The sequence below is a fragment of the Aspergillus mulundensis genome (genome assembly GCF_003369625.1).
Source record: "Aspergillus mulundensis strain DSM 5745 chromosome Unknown scaffold_1, whole genome shotgun sequence".
In the NCBI taxonomy this organism is placed as follows: domain Eukaryota; kingdom Fungi; phylum Ascomycota; class Eurotiomycetes; order Eurotiales; family Aspergillaceae; genus Aspergillus; species Aspergillus mulundensis.
This window is the reverse complement of record NW_020797889.1, coordinates 1,291,995-1,314,406: the sequence shown is the minus strand read 5'-3', so window position 1 is coordinate 1,314,406 and position 22,412 is coordinate 1,291,995. Positions and strand designations below refer to the sequence as shown.

The 22,412-nt window shown below is 52.0% G+C and overlaps 6 protein-coding genes across 6 annotated transcripts; 1 reads left to right on the top strand and 5 right to left on the bottom strand.

Moving 5' to 3' along the window:
* Positions 1 to 138: 138 nt before the first annotated feature.
* On the bottom strand, positions 139 to 1,176 carry DSM5745_01945 (MDR family NADP-dependent oxidoreductase; the record flags this gene model as incomplete). The annotated part of the gene is made up of 1 exon (XM_026743961.1): positions 139 to 1,176. The coding sequence occupies one exon, from the start codon at positions 1,174 to 1,176 to the stop codon at positions 139 to 141; it is 1,038 nt and encodes a 345-aa protein (XP_026607124.1).
* A 1,078-nt stretch (positions 1,177 to 2,254) lies between these two features.
* On the top strand, positions 2,255 to 4,336 carry DSM5745_01944 (DEAD/DEAH box helicase; the record flags this gene model as incomplete). Its single annotated transcript, XM_026743960.1, has 2 exons — positions 2,255 to 2,619; positions 2,671 to 4,336. 2 exons carry the CDS (start codon positions 2,255 to 2,257, stop codon positions 4,334 to 4,336), a joined length of 2,031 nt encoding a protein of 676 aa, XP_026607123.1.
* A 653-nt stretch (positions 4,337 to 4,989) lies between these two features.
* adB (adenylosuccinate synthase ADE12) lies at positions 4,990 to 6,389 on the bottom strand (the record flags this gene model as incomplete). Its single annotated transcript, XM_026743959.1, has 3 exons — positions 4,990 to 6,155; positions 6,220 to 6,288; positions 6,347 to 6,389. 3 exons carry the CDS (start codon positions 6,387 to 6,389, stop codon positions 4,990 to 4,992), a joined length of 1,278 nt encoding a protein of 425 aa, XP_026607122.1.
* Positions 6,390 to 7,134: 745 nt separating this feature from the next.
* On the bottom strand, positions 7,135 to 9,735 carry DSM5745_01942 (DnaJ domain protein; the record flags this gene model as incomplete). Its single annotated transcript, XM_026743958.1, has 3 exons — positions 7,135 to 8,459; positions 8,508 to 9,584; positions 9,639 to 9,735. 3 exons carry the CDS (start codon positions 9,733 to 9,735, stop codon positions 7,135 to 7,137), a joined length of 2,499 nt encoding a protein of 832 aa, XP_026607121.1.
* A 1,070-nt stretch (positions 9,736 to 10,805) lies between these two features.
* DSM5745_01941 (Zn(II)2Cys6 transcription factor) lies at positions 10,806 to 13,953 on the bottom strand (the record flags this gene model as incomplete). Its single annotated transcript, XM_026743957.1, has 3 exons — positions 10,806 to 11,690; positions 11,737 to 11,789; positions 11,838 to 13,953. The coding sequence occupies 3 exons, from the start codon at positions 13,951 to 13,953 to the stop codon at positions 10,806 to 10,808; spliced, it is 3,054 nt and encodes a 1,017-aa protein (XP_026607120.1).
* A 1,424-nt stretch (positions 13,954 to 15,377) lies between these two features.
* DSM5745_01940 (MFS transporter) lies at positions 15,378 to 17,242 on the bottom strand (the record flags this gene model as incomplete). The annotated part of the gene is made up of 3 exons (XM_026743956.1): positions 15,378 to 16,152; positions 16,198 to 17,077; positions 17,149 to 17,242. The coding sequence occupies 3 exons, from the start codon at positions 17,240 to 17,242 to the stop codon at positions 15,378 to 15,380; spliced, it is 1,749 nt and encodes a 582-aa protein (XP_026607119.1).
* Positions 17,243 to 22,412: the final 5,170 nt, after the last annotated feature.

Sequence of the window (22,412 nt, the reverse complement as noted above, 5' to 3'; positions counted from 1 at the left end):
GCAATCTAAACCATACGGTAAGTTCATCCCTTCTTCGAGGCTATTGTGCTCAGATTAAGTTTTGATATCATTCTTCAGATACTAAAGATTGTTTTATTTCGACAAAAGCAAGATGCGCCGTCATGATGTCATATCGCATTAAAACTTCAGGACAGCCTTGCCCAAGTTCTTTCCGTAGAAGATACCGACCAGCCCTTCGGCCGCGTTGTCGATACCCTCCGTCTCGTGGATGAGAGTCTTGAACGAGCCATCCTTGATCCACTTCTGCACATTCTCCTGGTGCTCCTTTGTATACTTGTCGCCCATGCCAGCATCACCGACAATGAATCCGCGCATAGTCAGGCGCTTGGTGAGCACATAACTAATGTTCTTGATGGGATATGGTGCAGAGTTGTACTGCGAAATCATGCCGCAAACAACCACGCGGCCAAAGTTGTTGATCGCGCCCAGTGCAGCTTCCAGGTGCTCACCTCCGACGTTCTCGTAGTAAATGTCGATACCGTTGGGAGCCAGGCGAGCCAAAGCATCTGCAGGCTTCTCCTTCTTGTAGTTGAATCCTCCATCGAAACCAAGGTCGTTGATGATGTAGTTGAGCTTCTCGTCCGATCCCACACTGCCAATAACCTTGAGACCTTCGTGCTTGGCGAGCTGGCCAACGAGCTGGCCAACGGCACCGCTGGCAGCAGAAACAAAGATGGTCTCTCCCTTCTTGGGCTGTCCAATCTCGTAGAGTGATGAGTAGGCCGTCAGACCAGGCATGCCCAGTGCACCCAAAAAGACACGAATGTCTTCAATGCCCAGAGGGTTCTCGAGGTGACGAATGCGGGAAGACAGTTCGTCCTTCTCTACGGCGATATACTCCTGGATTGGGAGGCGTCCAATGACGAGGTCACCCTCCTTGTAGGAAGCATTGTTGGAGCGGACGACCTTGGCGATGGTCGCGCTTTCGATAGGCTGGTTGAGGTAGAAGGGAGGTGCGTAAGATTTGATCTCTGCGCTACGCATGCGGCCACGCATGTAGGGGTCGAAACTGGTGTAGAGTGACTGCAGGAAAACGCCGTCTGCAGGGGCAGCGGCGTTCGCGTCATATGCAGCAGGTTCGAGACCTAGGTGTTCACCAGGAACAGGGTATCCATCGGGGATTTTCTTGAAGATGAGAGCTTTGTTGGTGGCCATGATGATATGTGGTTGGAAGAATGGAGAAAAGAAGATGATATCAGGATAGCTACCTACCTTCGACTTACTTTTATAAGCTCCGAGGCATGCTCGACAGCGAAGCGGGGCAGAACCAAAATATGGCCGTAGATTATAAAGCACGATTCCACTTTAGAGAACGTTCTCGAGGAGGCACAGCAGATCTCAGTCGGTGGTTATACCTGAGTTGGACCCGGAAGCGGCACTGTGGCGCAACATCAACCAAGATATGCGCTGATTGACCAACAGGCCATGGCCCATCGTTGGTGATGCTTTCGCCTTGGCCGAAGAGCCGAGGATGGGCTCCATCTGAGCTCGGAGATATTGCTGGAAGGAGAGAAGACGTTCATAACAACAAGAGGATTGCTCCGACGCGTGTGAGGTCAACTGTCCATTTTATTTCAAAGCCAAACCTGTCGGTCAGGGAGCCTTGTTTAGAAGTTCAAGTCCGTTGAATCGACCGCCTCCAGCCTCAAGGCTCGTGGATATGAAGATACAGAATATTTACACCACACGGGAGCGGCGTGCCTGTTGACCATTGAAATATCAGACCGTTCAGGTTTGGAAGTCTGCAAGGAAGAAAAGGCGAGGCTATTATTTCAGCAATAGATTCGGCATACGGAGTATTTCAGTGCCTTTGAAGGGGCGGAGCAGGTTATGTTGCCTGAGGCAGAATTTTCTTTCCCGTGCTCCGTACTTGGTACTCCTCCCTGGCACAACAGCAGGCAAAGTGGAAATGGAAGATCAAGAACAGGTCCAGAATAATCCTCAACAATTTGTACTGTTCTCCAGTAAGCGGCATCAGACGGTCCAGGTCAGCAGCGATGGATAAAAACATCTAGGTCGTTCAGCCAATCATGGTTGCACCAATCTCGCCGCCTTCCAGTCAGCGACTTTTTTGCCGGTTTTGATATTTTCCAGAGATAAGGGCCAGTTTTTTTTCCTCTCCCTTCGCCATCAGCCACTTTCATCCCCTTTTTTTATTTTTCTGTTATTCTGTGCTCTTTCGCGTTCAATAACCTGAGAAAAGTACATTATATCTTCTTTAATCTTCGCAGCCATGTTGGGTGCCTTTCGTCGCTCAGCTGTGAGCCATGCTGTGCGATCCTATCCCCGGACGTTGACAGCAAGATCAACTCCGCAACGCCTTCAGTCACTATATTCATCAATTTCTGGGCCTTCATATACATCGAAGTCGCTTTTTCACTCGTCACAATTCCGATTCTCGGCTCAGGTGAACGCTGTCGAAGAGAATGGCGCCCAGGATGTTGCTCCAGAAGAGCTACCGACTCGGTTCCAGGAGTTGGGAGACAGGAACATTCTCCCAGCCAAACTAGTCCAAAATCTCACGCAGCATATGAAATTGGAAACCATGACCGAAGTTCAGCGCAGAACTATCCCTGTTTCGGTAAAGGGCGTAGACGTGTTAGTTTGTCCAACTCTTTCCTGAATAACAGCTAACCTTGAAAAATTTAGGTTGGCACAGGCCAAAACCGGCACCGGAAAGACCGTTGCTTTCCTCATCCCCGTTATGGAGAAGCTCCTCGGCGACCGCAGTCTTCTTAAGACGAGTTACCGTAACGGCCGGAGGATTGCCCCGATTGATATTCGATGCATCATTGTTTCACCGACACGCGAATTGGCTGAACAGATCGCAGTGGAAGCCAAGCGCATGGTTGGCCAGTCCGGTCTGCAAGTACAGATTGCTGTGGGCGGTACACAGAAACGCGCCGCGCTGCACCAACTTAAACGGGAGGGTTGCCATATCCTTGTCGCAACGCCCGGCCGACTCAAGGATCTACTGACTGATCCCACCAGCGGCGTAAAAGCACCAAAGTTGAATACCTTTGTCCTAGATGAAGCCGACCGCTTGCTCGACGATGGATTCGGACCCGAAATCATGGAGATTCAACAGCAGCTTCCGGACCCGACAGAGGTCGATCGTCAAACGCTCTTGTTCTCCGCCACTGTGGCCCCTGAGGTCATGGGTATGGTTCGTAACACTATGAAGCGTGACTTTGAGTTCATCAAGTGCGTTCGCGATGATGAAACCCCCACACATATGTCGGTTCCACAAAAGGCGGTAGTCCTCCAAGGTCTTGAGAACGTCATGCCAACTCTGTTGGAGTTGGTTAAGAAGAATTACGATCCACAAGGCACATTCAAAGCTATTGTGTACTTTGGATCCACCAGAGAGACAAACGTTACCTTTGAGGCGTTCGATCAGTTGCTTGTTGACCCGGCCGACACGACAAGTGGACATCCTCTTGGTAAACTTTTCCTCGGCGAGATCCATTCGCGCCTGACACAGGCTCAGAGGACGCGAGTCGCCAACTCGTTCCGCAAGTGCCAATCCGGTATCCTCTTCTCCACCGACGTCACCGCCCGTGGCATGGATTTCCCCAATGTCACCCATGTCATCCAAATCGGTGTCCCCAAGACACGCGAGGACTACATCCACCGTCTTGGTCGAACGGCTCGCGCCGGTAAGACGGGTGAAGGTTGGGTCTTGATCCACAATCAACAAATGAGTACCCTAAGGCAACAGCTCAAGGGTATCCCCATCGAGGTCGACCGCGATACTTTCACCCTCTCCACCCTTGATCTGACGAAGAGCCTGGAGACCACCCCCGAAGCTACCGAAACACTTGAACAGCTGAAGTCTGGCTTAGCCCAAGTCAGCCGCTCAACCAAGTCGGAGACATGCACCGCCCAACTGAGCAACATAGCCGGCACTTTCCGTAACAAAGGCGTCCTACGCGAGGCCATCACCAACCTCGCCATCCACGGTTACGGCCTCCGAGAAGCGCCGCCCATCTCTCGCCGCATGGCTGAGCAGACAGGCCTCGACAAAGCAGACGGATTCAACATTCGACAGTCAAGGACATCCTACGGAAACAGGCAGGATAACGAGCGGGGCTACGACAAGTACAATGACCGCCGCCGCTCATTCGACAGCCGCCGTACCTTCCGTGATAATGATTTCAAAAACCGTCGCTCCGGTCGTGATGACTTTGGCGGCCGTCGTGATGACTATGGTGGCCGTCGTGATGACTTTGGTGGCCGTCGTGACCAACGTCGTGGCCCCCCACACCAGAATGTCAACAGGTGGCTCGACAACCGCAGGGATGAGTGGGCTTAAACGAAGCAGGCCTTCATCCTTTCAGGTTTACATGTTGGACTAGAAAACAGTATCCCTGGCTTTAATCATTCACCCCACGCACCTTGACGACATACCTACAGCTTAAAATGCATTGGGCGGCGTTATAAGGAACCTACTCAACTCAACCTCTCGTCTTCGCTTTGTTTGTCCACTGTCTTGACTTGACTCCGCCGGGCCTCCGTTACTCGGTGTCTTGATATTGCCTACTTTGTCTGAAAGGGTGTTTGGATACGGATTTAACTAAGCTGATTATACCATCAACGTTGCAGATGTGTTTATGTATAATAGACAGGATTTTCTTTCACTGTGTTATAATTTTTATTGATTCTCTCAGTTATCTGTGTTTTAAATCTCAATTGCCCTATTTCACCATTGATTCTAAAGGTATCAATCGCAGTCTACAACATAAACGACCCTAACGCAAGGAATGAAAAGAACCCGAAATTTGTACACTGTTTATTGAAAAGTCGAAGACAAGCATCAATCAAAGAACTGCACAGAGAATCTAATATAAAGCACACCGCGTAGCTTAACTGGACGGGTTCCTCTAGGGAAAAACTCTATTCCACCGCTTTTGATCCGGTTATTCGTTATTTTCTTCCGTCTGAGAGGTAGTTGGGTATGTTAGTAGCCTAGATCTCACGGCAGATCATGTCGTCACGAGCGGGACCTGTTCCGATCCACTTCACAGGAACGCCGCCGAGCTCGCGCTCAATGTACTCGACGTAGTTGCGGGCGTTCTCGGGGAGGTCTTCGTACTTCTTCGCGCCCATGGTGTTGCTCTTCCAGCCGGGCAGGGTAACGTACTCGACGTCGACCTTGTTGAGGACCTCCGCGTCGGCGGGGATGGTGTCCGTCAGACGGGTGCCGTCGGGGAGGGTGTAAGCAACGGCAACCTTGATCTCGTCAAAGTCGTCGAGAATGTCGAGCTTGGTGAGATTGAGCGCGGTGTAGTGGTTGATGGATTGGGAGTAGCGGAGGAGGACAAGGTCAAACCAGCCGCACCGACGCTTGCGGCCGGTGGTGACGCCGAATTCCCGGCCAACCTTTTGCAGTTTCTCGCCGTCTGCGTTGAGTTGTTCGCTGGGGAAGGGACCGGAGCCGACGCGGGTGGTGTAGGCTTTCACGACACCGATGATGGATTTGATACTGGTGGGGTTGAGGTGGAGGGCCTGGACGGCGCCGCCGAGGCCGGTGGAGGAGGATGTCACGAAAGGGTAAGTGCCGTGGTCCAGGTCGAGGAGGAGGGCGTTTGCGCCTTCGACCAGGGTGTTGGGCGAGTCCTTGTGCTTGTTAAAGAAGGCAAGTTGGTCGACAATGTGCGGGACGAGTAGCTTTCGATACTCCTTGAACCGCGCAATCTCCTCCTCGACGTCGTAGTCCAGCTGTCCGAACCGCGCCGTGTAACCGGTGTGCAGAGTCCTGAGTTTCCGCTCAAAGAGCTCCTCGTCCAAGATCTCTCCAACACGCACACCCCTTCTTGAAGCCTTGTCACTGTAGCAAGGTCCAATTCCCTTGCCGGTAGTTCCAACCTTCCTACCGCCGAGACCCTTCTCTTCAAGGCCATCAACAACAGAGTGCAGGTCGAAGCAGACGTGGGCGCGATCCGAGATGAAAGCACGGGCCGCGGCGCCCTTGAGGCCCTTCGTCTCAAGCGCCGCAAGTTCCTTGAAGAAACTAGGAACATGCACAACGGTTCCGGCACCGATGAGGTTGATGCACTTATCTGAAACAAGTCCGGAGGGGAGGATGTGGAAGTCGTAAGTCACGTTTCCGTGGACAATGGTGTGGCCGGCGTCTGTCTCGAATTAGAATGCTATCGCCGCGCGTATAGAACGACTGTATGCGATAGTAACACTTACTGTGACCACCCGCAGCACGGCAGCAGAGCGTCGCCTCTTGCGACAGCATATCCGTGATCTTTCCCTTTCCTGCTCTCAATCAGTACTTGCACAGTACTCTTGACGTAGCCACGTCTGTCTAACCCACCTTCATCGCCCCACTGGCTTCCGAGAACGATTGTCACACCCATAATGAACAAGTATATCAAAGTCTATGCTTTATCGAATGAACGAGTTCTCTGCAGAAAAGAAAAATGCGATCAGCCAGATTCGGAAAAGATAACCCAGTTATGCAAGCGCAAGATCCCACGAGGCGGGCAAAAGAGCCTCGGCAGGTGAAAAGACGGCAGATGACGGAAAGGATAGGGACATACAGCAATTGACCGGCAATTTAGGATAGAATTGAAGTGTAAATCACTTGTAAAGTGATTGGAGCAGCAGCGAAACCTTCGCGACCGTCAAAGACCAAAAGCCAGAAAAAGGACGGAGGGGATTTGCGGATGACGGTACATATACCGTCGCCTCGCCCGTGACTCATGTACTGATACTGTAATAGGGCCTATTTTACTTGCTAGCAGGATTGAAACCTGGTACTGTACGTAATTGCCAGCAGGAGCCGTCCCCCACGGAGGGGTGGAGGGGCCAAATCGCTGCCCCCGCCACTGCTGGGAACAGCATCCGGTTTCGGCGCTTGGGTAGGGCTTAGGGGTAGGGCTCGTCTAGGTTGTATACAGTAAAACCTCGCTATAAGACCAGACATGTTACAGGAAGGTCAAACTTCGGGCGAAGGAAAGTAAGCCTCGATTCCTTCATTCAAGGTAGATCTCAAGCCTGTATGATACCGCTGACCATCTAAAACCGATATAATAATACACCAAAAACAACCCTAGGTATAGCCTACCAGCGCCATTCCATGCAAATGTTTAAAGTAGAGAACTATAGTATCTTCCCTCCGCTCCTCACCCACTCCCTCATCTGCCCAAACTTCAGCATACAATCCAGATGCCTCTCCCTCGCAACCTCCCAATGCTTCATCACCTTCTCATCCTGCTTGAGTGCGTTCTTATACGACGTGAAGCCCCGCCGCGGTGCGGAACCAAGGATACCCGCACCTGCAAGATTACCGTCACTTTCATCGTCCGAGTTCTTTTCCATGTCTTCATCGCCGAGGCCGAGACGGATCGAGTCTCCAATTCCGCCGAGCCAATTGGGTGCCATCTCAGTTTGGTTGCTCTTGTGGCGGGAGAGGAAGTGGCCAACCATGCGGCCGTCAAAGGCGCCCCATTCGCGAACGTAGGTGTTCATCTCGGCAATGTATCGGTCCAATGCTGTGCGCGGGACCGCCAACTCTTTGGATCCAGCGCTCATCGGGATAGGCTCCGGGGGATCTGGACGCTTAGGCGGATTAGGGCAGACCAATTCTCGAGGGTGTATGTCGCCCTTTGATGTCTTTGGTGCCTTGGCCCGCGACTCGAATGGAAGTGTAGATGAAATATCTTTGAGATCATCGAGGCCGCCGCTATTTGTGGAGGTAAAGGGAAATACACCACCCAGGTTCTTCAAATTCAAGGAATTGAGATTCGAGCCGCTGGCGTCCTTGCCTGGTTTTGAAGAGGATTTCGACGCCGACGGTGGTATTTTCTCCTTGCCACTGTTTGGCTTCTGAGGCGCCGCTGCTGGTCCAGCTGTCTTGGCCGGCGACTCATCATCAAGATCCATCGCCTCTCCGTCAACATCAGGTGCCGGACCGCTAACATTGACAGTCGATTCAGCCTCCTCGGCCTCTGTTGCGACGCTGGGTTGCTGTGGAGGAGGCCGTGTCCTGGTCCCCTGCCTGGTTGGTTTTCGAGGACTCCGAGTCCGCTGAGAGTTTGGTTGCCTTTGAGTTGTATCAGCAGTCGGTAGGGCATCCGACATGTTCTTGAACTGGAACGCCGCTGCCCAGTCATTCGCCAAGAAGGTTTTCTCCGAGAATGGTTGTGGTTGCGGAGCGGGTTCGGGATTGGACGGTTCGCGCTTCGGAGTACTGCCTGCGGTGGCCCCCTGTGAGCTATCTCGTGTCGATGCTCGCCCTCGATTGTTTGCGCTCGGCGAGTTGCCGAACGGGGTTCTGCGACTAGACTTTCGTAAGTCATCGTGGCTGCTGCTCTTGAAAGTCCCACTCTGAGGGAAATCCTTTGCAAAGGAAAAATCAGCCTTTTTAGAGAATATCGGGGAGTCGGAATTGTTCCTCGCTGAGCTGGCAGAGTCTGAATCGTGCGCTAGGTCAACATTAGCATGACTGGAAGCATGAAATGGAAAAAGCTTACCAGCACCAGAGAACCATCCATTAGTTTTATGGAAGTTGGAAAACTTCTGCTGCTGCCGAAGCCTACTCTTTGGCACCGCCTTGGGCTTGAATGTATCCTCATCCTCGCTGCTGGGTTCACTAGAGCTCGTGGAGTCATAGTTCCGGGTTCCATCGGCCCTAAGACTTGGGCTGGCGCTTCGATGCCGCCCGCTCTGCTTGGGATCCGGACTCGGTGGATTCGTCCGAGGGCGTGAATTGGTGTTCTTTGGTGAGGTCCGGGCACTGTCCGAGCGCCCAAGCATAGAACTGGAGAAGAAAGTCTTCTCACCTCCGGTAGTAGCATACGCACTCCTCGTCCTCTCGAACTCGGGGGTGCTCACATTTTCTTGGACATCAGCAGTCGGTTTCCTTGCAGTTGGAGGCGTGGCGAAGCCGAAACGCTCGGCCCTGGAGGCGTTTCTATACGCCGCCGTGTTGGCGGCCATGGGTTCGTCACCGCCTGCGGCTCTAGGAGCAAATCCTTGCTTCTTCTTTGTAGACTGGGCATGAGACGTGAAGTCGGCGGCGGCGGGTTTAGCGCCGGTGTACACATGCTCATAGGCGGACTTTGGTCTCGCGGATGAGCCGTTCGTTGAGCCGGTCGGCCTGGGTACAGCACCGGGTTGGCTTGTGCGTCCACGAGGGTCGAACGATGACCATCCAGGCATAGCATTCCCCTTCATCTCTTGAAATCCACGATACGCATCCGCCCGAGTTTGCGTTTCATCGCGCATCTTCTCCCATGGCTGCTTCGGCGCAGCCCGTGCATAGCTAGCGTAACGCTGCGCACCTGTAGAAGGCCCATGGTGGAACGACTTGGGGCGTTCAGTGAAGGGCGCCTTTGTATTCGGTCTCGCGGCAGAGTAGCCCGCACTAGGGTCCTTTCGAGCAGGACTAGGCTTGGAAGGTCCATAGTAGCCGTTTCGCAATCGGTCCGTATCATATCTCAACCGCTGATGAGGATCGATCAGGATCTCGTGAGCAGCCTGGATCGCCTGGAATTTTGCATTCGATTCCACCTCCCTACCCGGGTTCCGGTCCGGGTGATATTTAAGAGCTAACCAACGTCAGACACGCTCGACTCTACCACTGTCCATCTTATTCTCCTCACCTAATTTCCTGAACTGCTTCTTGATGTCCTCGGCGTCTGCACTGGGCGTGAGGCCCAAGTCTGCGTAGTAGTCTCTCCGCACGTCTAGCTTGACCATTTTGAATTATTCTGCGTGGCCGGCCCGGGAGCGATCGGTGTCTCGGTGACTGTAAAAGAGCGGATGCCACTGTAGCCTGGTATGTGTCTACTCCTGCTGTACATGACCTGAGAGCCGATCAAAGTGGCGGCGGACGTGAGCGAAGGAGAGCGGGTAAGATACAACGCGACGGCTTCGAAGGGGCTCGGACAAGGTATCGTTCTACGCTTCCAACAACAAGTTAGCCATATATATTAACACTCAACGGGAATAGGTACAAAAGCAATGTCACAACAGCTATTGTCCCAGTCTGTCCCAGTTCCTGTACCGTGAAATATCCGTTTGATGCAAATTGTACCCTATTTCCTGTCTCGGAATGATAATCGGCCGGGCCAGGAACAGCGGTGGCACAGCGACGTAGGCAGAATCAGGAGACCGGGTCACGACGAAGAAGGAATGTATCGTAGACAAGCCGAGCCTAATCCAGCTGCGAAGAGCCGGGGCAGTGGGCCTGATCAGTTCGCGTGGACTTTTTTTTGCTTAGCGTGGAGAGAGGGGGGGTTGTCCCTCGTCGATCATGGGACGGGCTTACCGACGACGGTAAACGATGGATTGTTTGCCTCAGCGTCCGCTCGGTATAACGGTTCTTGATAAAACAACTTAGAGGAAGAGGAGAAGAGCGATTGGGAATCTGAGCGAGAGGACACTACCTAGATGAATGCGCTGTCCCGCGGACTTTAAATCAGCCACAGGGCAGGAAGAGCCTGAAAGACTGGACAGGCGATCCTTGTCAGAAGAATCTATGTTGGTCGATCTGCCGCCAACAAAACCGCCCGCAGCGCAGCTTCACCCTTGCTGCCCAATTTGCATCATCACTGGTCCGGATATCGTCGATTGGCTGCTTATCTAGGCTTGAGCTGCAACCTGGCAGAAATATATACTGCAACCAAAGATATCACATAATGTAGGTATATAACGATAACGACTTCATAAGATCGTTCACCCAGTCCTTTTAAAGCCCATCGATTCTTTGCCCGCGATCCTTAACAGCCAAGGACATGGAGTACATCAAAATGAACAAGAGAAGAGATCTATATACCTGAGCCATGTCCATGCCCCTGCCCTGGCGCCCCGCCACCACCAAAGAAGTACCCCTCGAGTAAATCATAATTAGCATTCTCACTCCAGTCATGCTGGAAATCAACCGCCATGCCAAAGCCCAAATCAATCCCGAAATTATGACCTGCCCCATGGCCCAGTGACTGCGCGCCGTTCTGGTATTTATAGTCCGAGTTCTCGTCAGACCCCATGGACATTTGGCGCTCGACCCCTGCTGGGTCATAATCCAAGTAATCGAGGCCCATGCCAGCGGGGTTTTCCTGCTCTGTAGGTGTTGCTTGATATGTCGAGAGACCGCTGGCTGCAACGACGCTGCCTGGTGATCCGCTTTGCTGGGGGGAGTTGTTGTAGTAGTATTGTGGTTGTGGTTGAGGCTGCTGTGGAGAGACGGGATTGTCGAAAGCGCCGTAGTATTCCATGGATGGATTACGCTGGGGGTTAGGTCGTGCGAAATTTGGATCCGAATTGTCGGCGATAGGGTGGTAGGCCATACCACCGCCGCCGCCTTGCCTCTCAGCGAGTGCACGGCTGTCGCCAAAGAGATCTTCAAGGTTCATGTCGAATCTCGGTACCGGACGAGCCTGTCTCATTTGCATCTGTCGCCGAGACGCACTCTGTCGTTGCCGCTGTCTGCTTGCTGTTGATCTGGAATGCGTCGTACTGGGTTGTCTTTGCGGATTGATCCGGCTCAGATCAACTTGTGGCCCGAACCCAGTAGTAGAGAGGCTCATTTCGACTGTCGCCTTACTCATTCGCTCAAATGCGTCACGGCAAGCTTCCGCGGGTGGGCACTTGTACATGAGGTCTCCAAGTACAGATGTCGCCGCAAGGACTGTGAAGTCCACTTCATCAAGTGTCTAAGAAAGTTAAAATTTGGAGGCGTACAAACTGAAGTAAACATACCAAACGGCTTCGTACGTATGGCGAGTGCCAGATTGCATAAAGGAACGAAATTCCTAAATCTTGTGAGTACTTGACCAGCCTACAGACGCCGGGCTCCTTACCTGCCATGAAGATGTGATGGGTAGCCAGATACGTATAGTTGACTAAGCGCACGCGATGCATCTGGCGATATATTCGTATAACCTTCTGCCCAGCCTCGGCCACCTTGTAGTAAATATCGTGCTCGTCCTCCTCCTCCGGAGGAAGAGGACTGGAAACATCCTCGGCAGGAGAGAGCTCATCAGCCAACTCGGCAGGGACAGTGAGACTTTGCTGATAAAGCATGATAACCGCCTGCCAATAGTTCAGCTCTAGGAACTCAAGTGGAAACCTCACACCGTTTTCCGAGGGCATCGGTGCACTGTTCTTCCACTCTAACAGCCGCCGGTCAACGTCCCTTCGCCACGAACGAAATGAGTCGAATCCTTGGAGAAATGGTGACACAACATCGAGGCGCATGAAGCTCCTGGCGCCATGTGGACCCCGTTGCCGGGCGAATCGGGCCTGCTGGTGCTGCAGGACGTCTTGAATTTCCGACTGTAGTACCCGCAGCTTAAAGTAGTGGAAGGCAGAGTGTTTATAACTGGGGGCGCCTTCGGGCGCTTTAATTATTCCTGATTTTGTGATATATTGGTCTTCCAGGATGGAGGGGAATTCGGTGCTTATGGCCTGGTCACTAATGCCGAACGGACGACCAACGCAGCAGCTGACTAGACGGTCAAAGCTGTAGCAACACCACCACAATCGCCGACGGAAGTCGCGCACCCATTCCCGACGGCCGCGCTCGGACAGCTTCCCTTTACTGTTTTTATTGTTGACATCAGGCGCATCGATACCTGCTCCATCTTCATAATGAAGGCCAAGGTCGACTGCAAGACGCATTGCAACACCGACGATATACCAAAGGCCAGGAGCCACGGGACGAAGTAGTGCAAAGCTGGCAAGGAGGAGAACCGCCTGGAGCTCCTCCAGGGCACCGAAGCCGTCGGTTGTTGAAGATGTCGATAAGAAGGATTCTAAGTGAACAATTGCAGAGGCATGGTATTCTTCTGGCTGATACTGATGGCTCGACAAGCGCTGTCTTTTGGTTGCCAATGGAGAATGGTCACCACCCTCTTTTTGTTCATCTGCTGGTTTGTCTTCGAATATGATCCCGGATCCGATGGCAAAGACGATGTTGAGAAAGTACAGACTGCGCGGTGAGCGATCTTTTTCGTCCATGGAATACGTACGGTCAAGTAGCTCCATAAAGTCCACGCGGTGAACGATGGGTATTTGCGGGTTCGCATGCTCGAAATAGAGATCCGCCAGTCGTTCTGCCAATTCTCTGTCGGGGAATGCCGCGCACTCCATCATCGGCCGTGTCTGTAAACCAAAGAACGAGTCTCGCGCGATGCTACCTTCAGTACCCGTGGCGCTATGGGGTAGACGCTCTTTGGGGCGAGTCCCCCGAGGGAGGTCGCCCGGGACTGAGCTTTTCACGGCGGCGAAAACAACCCGAGCGAACGAGATCCCAGAAGTCGAGCCCAGATAGCGCGGATCCGAGGTTCCTTGCACAGAGACCATCCCGATATTCGAAACGAGATTTTGTATTCGCCAGTTGTCTTCCTTATCTGCAGGATTGCCTTTGGAGTCGTCACTGGCGGCCAGGGGTTCCTTTTTTACTCGCACCATCTTGTCAATTCCGTCGAATCCGGAACCCTCGCCAGCGGCGGATGCATTTGGAGGAGCCGCATATGCTTCATAACCCGCTTCCATCTTGACAGCTTCCTCCTCATCAAAGGCCACGGCCTCATTGAAGCCAATCCCATTGTCCATCAGTACCTTTTCGAGGTACGCAACCCTTGACTCGAGGAAGTAGACATAGCTGCGGGGAATCTCGCGCTTCGTTATTGGGTCATAGCCAACGCAATGAACCCCCGCCTTCTCGCAGGCCTGACATCGTGGTAGTCGCTGATCGCATCTGTTTTTTCTCTGCCTACACCGATTGCACGCAGAGACGTTTCGAAAGGAGGAGGACGAATTCGCCGCGGAGGTAGAGGCAGCGGCTTCGCTAAGTGGGTGTTGCACTTGTTGTACCGGTACGTCTGGCGGGGGAACAGGGCCTGACTCGGCTATGGGGTGCGGGCGTTTTCTTCCACTTCCAGCGGCCGGGGCGGACGTACTGGGGTTCAACATAACGGAGGAAGGTGTGCTGGCCGGTGGCGCAAATGTTCCACCATGTCTCGGCAGGAAAGTCTGGAGTGATTTGTAGTAAGTGTTGTTGTAGTATATTGATCTTGGTCAGCACGCATGTAGGCGATTGATTAGGTACGTCGCTAGTCTAGCGCGTGCTTCACAGCCCTGTAGATAGTGGCAGAGAGAACTTATCGACAGATAGTCGCCGCGATATCGCGTAGTCTGCTTCTCATTCAATGTTTAAAATTCTCCGAGACCAGAGTCAGCGCGAGGGCGATTCTGGCGGCAATGCGAAGCGCAAATGTAGCGCATGACGGGAAGCCCGCAACCACCAGGACAAGGTTGAGCAGAAGAGAATGATATCAAAGTGCCGAGAAGCGGAGAGGAATAGAGATACGCAGGAGCGAAGAACGACAGCCCCGAGTCAGGCAGTTCGCGACAAATCCCTGGACACTGACAGGCCTGCTGCTGGTGGAGATTTCGATTTGAAAGATCTCTTTGCCTGGCTGTACCGTAATCTCCACTAAGATATGCGTGGGGGTAAACTACTCTAGGTACCTCGGTTGGTCTAGCTCAAGGCCCAACGGTTCGCCCAGGAGTTCGGATTTGCGCAATGAGAGTATATATATGATGACAGCAATCCGGCAGTGGTCTGGCACTGATAATAGCCCTCGAAATATGATTTGAGACAATCCCCGAAAGTGGAAAGAGACGAGCCTCTGCACGTGATCCCCAAAAAACAGAGCCACCATTGGCTACTGATAAGCAAATGCGGGACGCAATTCCAGTTCATTTGAAGATGCGATCGAGTCAGATATCGAAGATTCGAAACCCATATCTTGCCATATAAATCCTTTCGATCGGTGACGGTTTTTGATATCAGGATTCGAGTATTTTGGGATAAAAGTATGCTGCCTTAATACTGAGTGTTATCAGACCGACCCCGCACTGTCGATGAAGGCTACTCCAGAGAATGCTGAGCTGGCTGCGAGAGGCTGGTGGCAGATGTGCTAGTAGGGATGGGATACTTGAGCAAACAATTTGGTCAGGCAATAATAACACAATAGCAGCCTTCCCATCTATGAAATTGTGCTTGAATGGTAGTGCTAAGACAACAAGGCAAACTTCCTCCAGGATGCATAATGAAAATTGACAAAGACCCATCAACAAATGCCTCGATAGAACGATTCCGCCCAGACGAAAGAAGTGACACCGTCACTTATGCTTTTGATTCCCAGTACATGCATGCATTCAAATCCAGTCTATTAAGCGCCGCCCAGTCTTGAGTCATGATCTAAAACAAAAAGAGAGGAATGCGAACAATGAAAGAGGCGACGTGGTCGCCGGGTATAAGACGGAGATGTAAACGATAAATGATGTTCATAAAGGCAAACCAACTGCTGATGTGCAGACATGCAGGCGGATTACACACGTACAGGTCTTGAGTCGGCGGCTAAACTGGGGACTTCGAATTCGTCGACACTAGTTCGTGCTGAAGAGAGCAACCTTCGCACTTCCTCCGCGGTGCCATCTTCCTTGTCCGCAGTAAACGAGCCCCGCAGAGCATCCCTGGCGTGAGACGTGTCCGACTCAGGCTTCTCCTCATCAACCAACCGCTGGGGCTCGGACTCCTCCATCCAGAAGCTCTGAATGGCACCGATCAAGCAGACAATACCGCAGGCCCACCACGAGATGACGGAGTATCCGCTATCAAGGCCCTTTGAGTGAAGAAAGCCGGTTACACTCGGCCCAAAAGCGCGGCTGAGGCTGGCTGTAGAGGCGGCAGCGCCGTTGATAGACCCAAGCACCTTCGAAGAGGGCGCTGCGTTGGCAAGCAGGATCGCAGTGGAGGGGAAAGCAATGACATGGAAGGTGATCTTGCAGATCAGAGCGACGTATGCGGCGACCATTTGAAGCTTCTCAGGTAGGAGAATTAGATACGGGACGAGCAAATAAAGTGGCGGCCAAACGAGGAGAACGAAGCGAAAGGTGCGTAGGGTCCCAAAGTGGCGAACAACAAACGGGAACAACCAGAGCTGTGCGATCATGGAGTAAATGCCTTGCACTGCCAGCATCAGGCCGATCGTCTTTGTCGATAACCCTAAACCACCCGTGAACTTGAAGGGTAAGACGGCATCCTCGTTGGATTTGGGCGTGCTCAGGAAGACAGGCATCAGCTGGTCAAAAGACACACTATGACTATGGACATGTCAGCATGCAACTACTTTTGGGGCATAAACATACTATGCAAGGATTCCATATCCGATGATGTTGAAGATAACTTGCTTCGTAAATGCCTTCGGTTTCCCACTGGACTGTCCGGTCATCTGCTTTTCGATGTCGTCATCTTCGGACATATCCTCATCTTCCATGACTGGACCCAAGCGAGGGGAAGTTTCGGTGCTCCGGTAGGCTGGCGGGTTGTCAAAATAGCCTGCATCGGCTGAATCCGCTTTGACATCTTGCACGCGAGAACAGCAGCCAATCAACCAATTGCCCAACTCCAAGCCACGGTCACGACGATGCTTCTTCTCCGGATGGGTCTCCTCCAGGAACAGCAAGCCAACCACGACCCCCGTCACCAAGACGACGACGCAGACCAAGTTGGGCAGCAGAAACGGAAACGTTTTGAATACAGAATCGCCCGAAAATAACCGGGGATAGTTCAGGCACGGTTGTGACAGCGCACCGCCCATTGCAGGCCCAATAATGGACCCCAAACACCAGACGAACGGCATGATCGAGTAGGCGCGTGGTTGATGTTCCTTGACAGTCACGATTTCGGCAACCGTGGTCTGGAGAACTCCGATGTTCCCGTTTAACAGGCCGCCCAAAGCTCGCGCAATCATGGCAGTCGCTAGGTTGGGAGCGAACCCAAACACGATCATGCTAATGGCCGTTCCAATCAGACCCATGACAAGGACCGGCTTCCTACCAATCCTGTCGCTCATCCGACCCCAAAACATACCGGCTGAGAATTCCGCGAAAGTGAAGGACGAAGTGATCAAGCCGGCATATAGGGCAATCTTGCGATCGTTGTCTGTGACATGGAAGGACTCCACCATGTGATAAACGTACGGGAAAATTGACATGAAGGCAATTGGTTCGCATATGCGGCAAAGCGCTGTGTAACGGTCAGTTGCAGTCACTACCCGCACGACAAGTCGGCTTGAATTTTGTGACAGGTATACTCACCAAGCACAAAAAGTTGACGTATAGGGAACGCGGACCAATCATCACTGCGCCCCTCTCGTCGTCGGCCCTGCAGAAACGCTGGTCGTTTGAACATTGTGTCGGTATCAATGAGGTCGACGAATTGTCGCTAGATTTGAGAAATGTACTGCCTGAAAAAGCAGAGGGATGCGGTACGCGACGCGGTATGCGATGCGCAGGTATAGTGAATCGAACTTGACCAATTGTCAGGCGGCTTTCGGCATGTCGCCTCCTGTGGTATGCTGATCTTTATATATTGTGGGAGTTGCTTTTTGTGATCTAACTTCCCTTGATGCTGTTTGCGCGGGAACTGCTAGACTGTGTGACGACTGCAAGGGAATCCGACAACGCAAAACCTTGTTGACGACCGAAGAGAAACAACCCGAGGTGAAGCTGCAAGTGGACTGACCGACTCAATGTAGATAGGCAGGTGTAGTTGACGGTAAAGCGGCACAGTGTGAAGTAGGTGAAGGCGAAAGGTGTATTAAAGTATGAGGAAGAGAGGAAGAGCCAAAGTATTTGAGAATTGGAAGGGGAAAATCTGGGAAGGGAAGATCAAACAAGGGCGGGAAGGAGATTAAATGGATGAAGCCGTTGAGCTTCTCACCAGCGATGGAGCCCATTTTGGTAACAGCTGTACAAAGCACAGGAGGTTGCAGGAGCAAACAGGTTGAGAAATATCAAGGATCCACTGCTTCTCGCTGGCTGGTTTTGTGACTGGGCTTTTTTTTTTATCTTTTTGGGAAATGGCATTTTGATTCCTTGGGACCTTCAGGATAGAATGAGTGGAGGCAGAGAACGAGTGCTGGGATGAATCGCAGTAACCCGACTGGCTGTGGCTAGGAAACCCACCAAGCAAATAATGGGGTACGACAGACGGGGAGCAGGGAAAATCCAAAAAATCGAAAAATAAAATAAACCAAAAAGATTGAGCCTGAAAAGGGGTGGAGCCAATAGGGTTGAGCAATGAGCAGAGGGTAGAGAGCATCAAGTGACGAGTACCTCATTATTTCATCCCGAGTCGGGTTCGTAATTGTTGCCGTTGGGTATAGCATCTGTGCCCCGAGGTTCATTGGCTTAGCCGCTTAGGTATCTTCTGGTACCTCCGGATATCGGTTGACAGCCAAATGCGCCTACGGCTTACACAACAGGAGCAACAAAGAGTTCAAAGAGTGGACTACTCTGTACGTGTGGATGAGTATGGGTAAAAGGGGAAGTGAATGGAGCCGCGGCGGCGATTGACCCATCAAGCCCTGAGTGCCGGCTCCGGGGAACAGTCAAGGAGAGAGTTAGAAGCGCGCTAAAAGGCTGTAAGGACGATCGGCTTTCCAGAAGTCTGGTTTTAGTGTAGATGATAGATCTAACACACTAGCCTCTTAGCGCTCCGTTCCAAGGAAGCTCGAAATGGTCCTTTTGCTCTGTCTCCACGGCTTTGTTAACCAGATCTTAGGACACGTCTTTGAACGTTCAGTAAGTTATATTGGAGTGCGATAGCGGACCAAGATTTGAGGCCAAAGTGGCAGCAAACAGCCATCCCCTCCAAGCCCAAGTGCTTGTGACACCAAAAGGATATATTGAGTCCCTTAAGATTGATTTCCGTAGCAAACAAAGATGGTAAGAGTGTAAAGGCCTTGTTAGGAGAAAGGGGAAAGATGCGGTGAATGTCCGCAATCTCTCAAACAGGACCCAACCAGGAATTCGGTAGACTAAGCTAGAGCAGGTCAGGAGGAACAAAAGGTGACGATCAGAATTATTATTCAGAGACAGATTGAAAACGTGGGTCTGATATTACTCCGTACTGAAGTGAGCAGTCGAGATGCCAGTTTCACTTTGACCGTACACACGGTGAGGGCCTGGAAACGGGGATTTCGTCATTTGCCTGGAGTGGGCCCAACGGGCTGATCGGAGGAAAGATTGATTGACGTCTAGCGTGGGTGACCATGTCTAAAGGGGTAATCGAGACTAGACCAACCGATGCATCACATTCTATTGTTCTTAACTTTCACTCTCGATCAGATACGCCGGGAATCGGATGCCATTGGCTTCGCAATCCCTGGTTGTGCACAATAAGTAGATCGGTAATCCCATCCCGGACTGAGTAGCCTGCGAGCCTATATGGATCGACGCGAGGAGGCGGTGCGGTATTGCAGCATCTACAACTTTGCTGCAGGGATAATCAAGACAGCTTTACAGTATTCGCCTGTCGGCTGTGCTTTCAGCAGGCCATGCAACATGAGCTGTTGTCTATTCATCCGTGCACCTGATTGTCCGTTGCTTTGATATTGACTCTTCTGGGCCTGTATAAATCACCTATATTAGTAAGGATCTGGAATCCTTTTCCATTGGTATTTGACGTCATTCATAAGGCAATGCTCCGCAACTCAATAGGCCTATGGAGTAGTGCGCAGCTCAAATGCAGATCTCATAGTCAACGAATAGCGAGGATTGTGAGGATTGTCCATGGGGCGACGCTCCATGCGACTTGTTGCATGCCGCCCTGTAGACAGTTGGCGTTGTGCTCAGCGACCAATTCATATAGCTCACATGATCCAGAAACCCTGCAGTTGCTAGTAACAAGTCCATAGGTCTCGCACTGATAGCTGCGAATACACTATGGCTATGGGCAGGTTCCTGGGCTTAGCGCAACTCAATCCTGGAGCCACGCGAGCTCAACGAGGTTGAAGAAGAGGGGCAGAAAACAAAAGATCGAACGATGGGCTGCAACCCTGCAGGTGATCTGGCCAAGCGCTTATGGCGGACCTGTCCCGACGTAGAGTGCATGTACTGGTGTGATAGGCCCGCATTGCTATAAGACAGCCGCCCGACTTTGGCAGGGCGGAACATGCAAATGAAGAGTATGGCCTTGTGAGTGTATCCAGATCGATGAAATGGTAAGCGCAATGCTCATTGGGGCTCAGGGATCCTAATGCGAATCAATAGGGAAAGACACTCCAGTTGGAGGCTCGGCTATACCGCGAGACATGCGGCGTTCTTTCCGTAATTCGAGCGGGGTCAATGCAGATATCTCTGACTCCTGACAGAAGGCGCGAATGAGGCAGTACCAAGCCTCTAGAAATTGGACACGTTCGCCTTATCAGTTGCTGGGCCGAAGTTTTGCCCTGCTGACATGCTGTGAGATTGCATTGTATGCATTGCACGCATACAAGCTTGCTGCAATATTATTATACAACCGCAGAGAGTACGGTAGGTCCCTTGGGCCGCAAGACTTATGAAACAGCCCTCATTGCCTGGCGGTAACCGTTGACACATATGTTAGGCCTCCCACTCGAAATGCTGCGACAACAGCATCCATTCGGAGGTGCCGGAAGCGAAAGAAAGACGGCCGGTGCTGTTGAGATGCGCAGGTATGCATGGTTAGGTACCGGTCATGTGAGCGATGGCGAGGACTATGCGCGATTGCTGTTCCCAGTTGACGATTCGAGTGTTTCGGAATCGATGAGACGAACATGCAGTCTGCATGTCGAGAGTCATCGTTGATGTCGGTATCAGGCCACGATGAGGTGACTGGCTAAACTGACTGCTGCAGAGGGAAAGGGAGCACCAAACACGGTTGAGGAGGAAACCCGGCCCGACAGTAAGCGGTGAGAAGCAAACGCTTGTCCTTGACTTTCTGCTGCATCGTCGGCGCGTGTTTATTTCGCCTCCAACACTGCTCATAGGCCATGGCAGCAGCTGGTTTGGGCAGAAACAAAATCGGCGGGTGATTTGACGTTTGTGCGTGGCCTTGCATGCTACCCAGTAAACTATACTCCAAAATGGTCCTTGTCCTTGTCTGCCTTGCAGCAAACCAGAGTCGAAGATACGGTGAGGGCGGCGGCATGGCTGCCCCTCGCCGACTCCCGGAAGAACCGTTGTTCATCCTAACGGTTTATGCAAGGCAAATTACTCGCAAGCTGCCACATTTCATGACGTCCGTGCTGACTCTCTGTTACTAGGTAGTGGTAGAGGTAAGAGAAAACAAACACGGGCAATAATACTCCCCAGTAGCCCTCGGAGCGGAAACGCATACCAACGCCTCTTCCTCTTGTTGTTCTATCACATGGCCCCTTGACAATTCTCCGACTCGCAAATCGGCAGACAAGCGATGATTACCTGGCATGCGAGTCAGCAGTGACGAGCAATGTGTGACTTGACGCCGGACGGACATGCCACTGTAGATCTCGTTCGGCACGTTTCCAGAATCCTTCGTGTTTTCGGGCCCTTGAGACAGCACCCGTCATCACGGGATGTCTAGCCAATTACTTCTTGACTCCGCGCAAGAATGGTGGCAGTGCCGATGTTGTTTTCCTCGAAACACAAAGATGCCGTCAAGTACCTACTGCGACCGATGGAGCCATGTGACGACTGTTGCGGGCTGCTGAAGCAGTGAAGATAGCGCATTGAGTGGATCAAGGATCGCCTGGAATATGCAGCCCACAGTGCCGAACTGTCGGGTCGATGGATGTTCTCGATAAATGGAGCCGTTTTTAAGGTATCGACTTCAAGGCCTCGATATGGTGTATTGAGAGTCGAAGGTTATCCAACACTTCAACCAAGGCTTTGCTGGCCACCTTGGAGTAGGCCGCCGAAAAATCCAATCAATCGACACTTGGCCGCCATACACGCGCTTACTTGACGAGCTCTCCTCCGTAAGCAACGGAGAGCTCGTCAAATGGGAGGAAGCCTTGACGAGCACGACAGGCCGGATGTTCTGGAAACATTCGGTACATATGAGCGAACTCTGGGCTCTGAAAGGACCATGCAGGGTTCGCATCAGTGTCCGGCGTCCGCGCCCCTTGTTGATCTGTAAAAAGTCCACAGATTCATTTGTACGATCTACAAAGTACGGAGTACGAAGGTAACCTTTTTCTTTGGTCCACTTCACAGGAATTGCTCCCCGAGATCCCATTGAGGTATCGCGGTTATTCTTGCTGTCATAGTGGTTAGCAGACCCAACTGGCAACCGTTATCGGCCGACAGTCCGAGGCTCTGTCACACTCCAGAAACACGGAGCTCCCAGACTAGAATATCAGTTGGCCTATCTGGGGAGCACGCGTCCCCGTGCCTATCACTATAACCAACTGAGATAGAAGGCAGACTCAAGAGTCCGTATACATACCTACTGAGTACTGTACTTTAGACCAAAGGTACGTATCTACTCCGTACTCTGAGGTCTGTTCTTTGCGATCTGAAGTTGACTTTTACTGTCAATGTAATAAGTGGGCCCTGGTGGAGAAATAGATCTC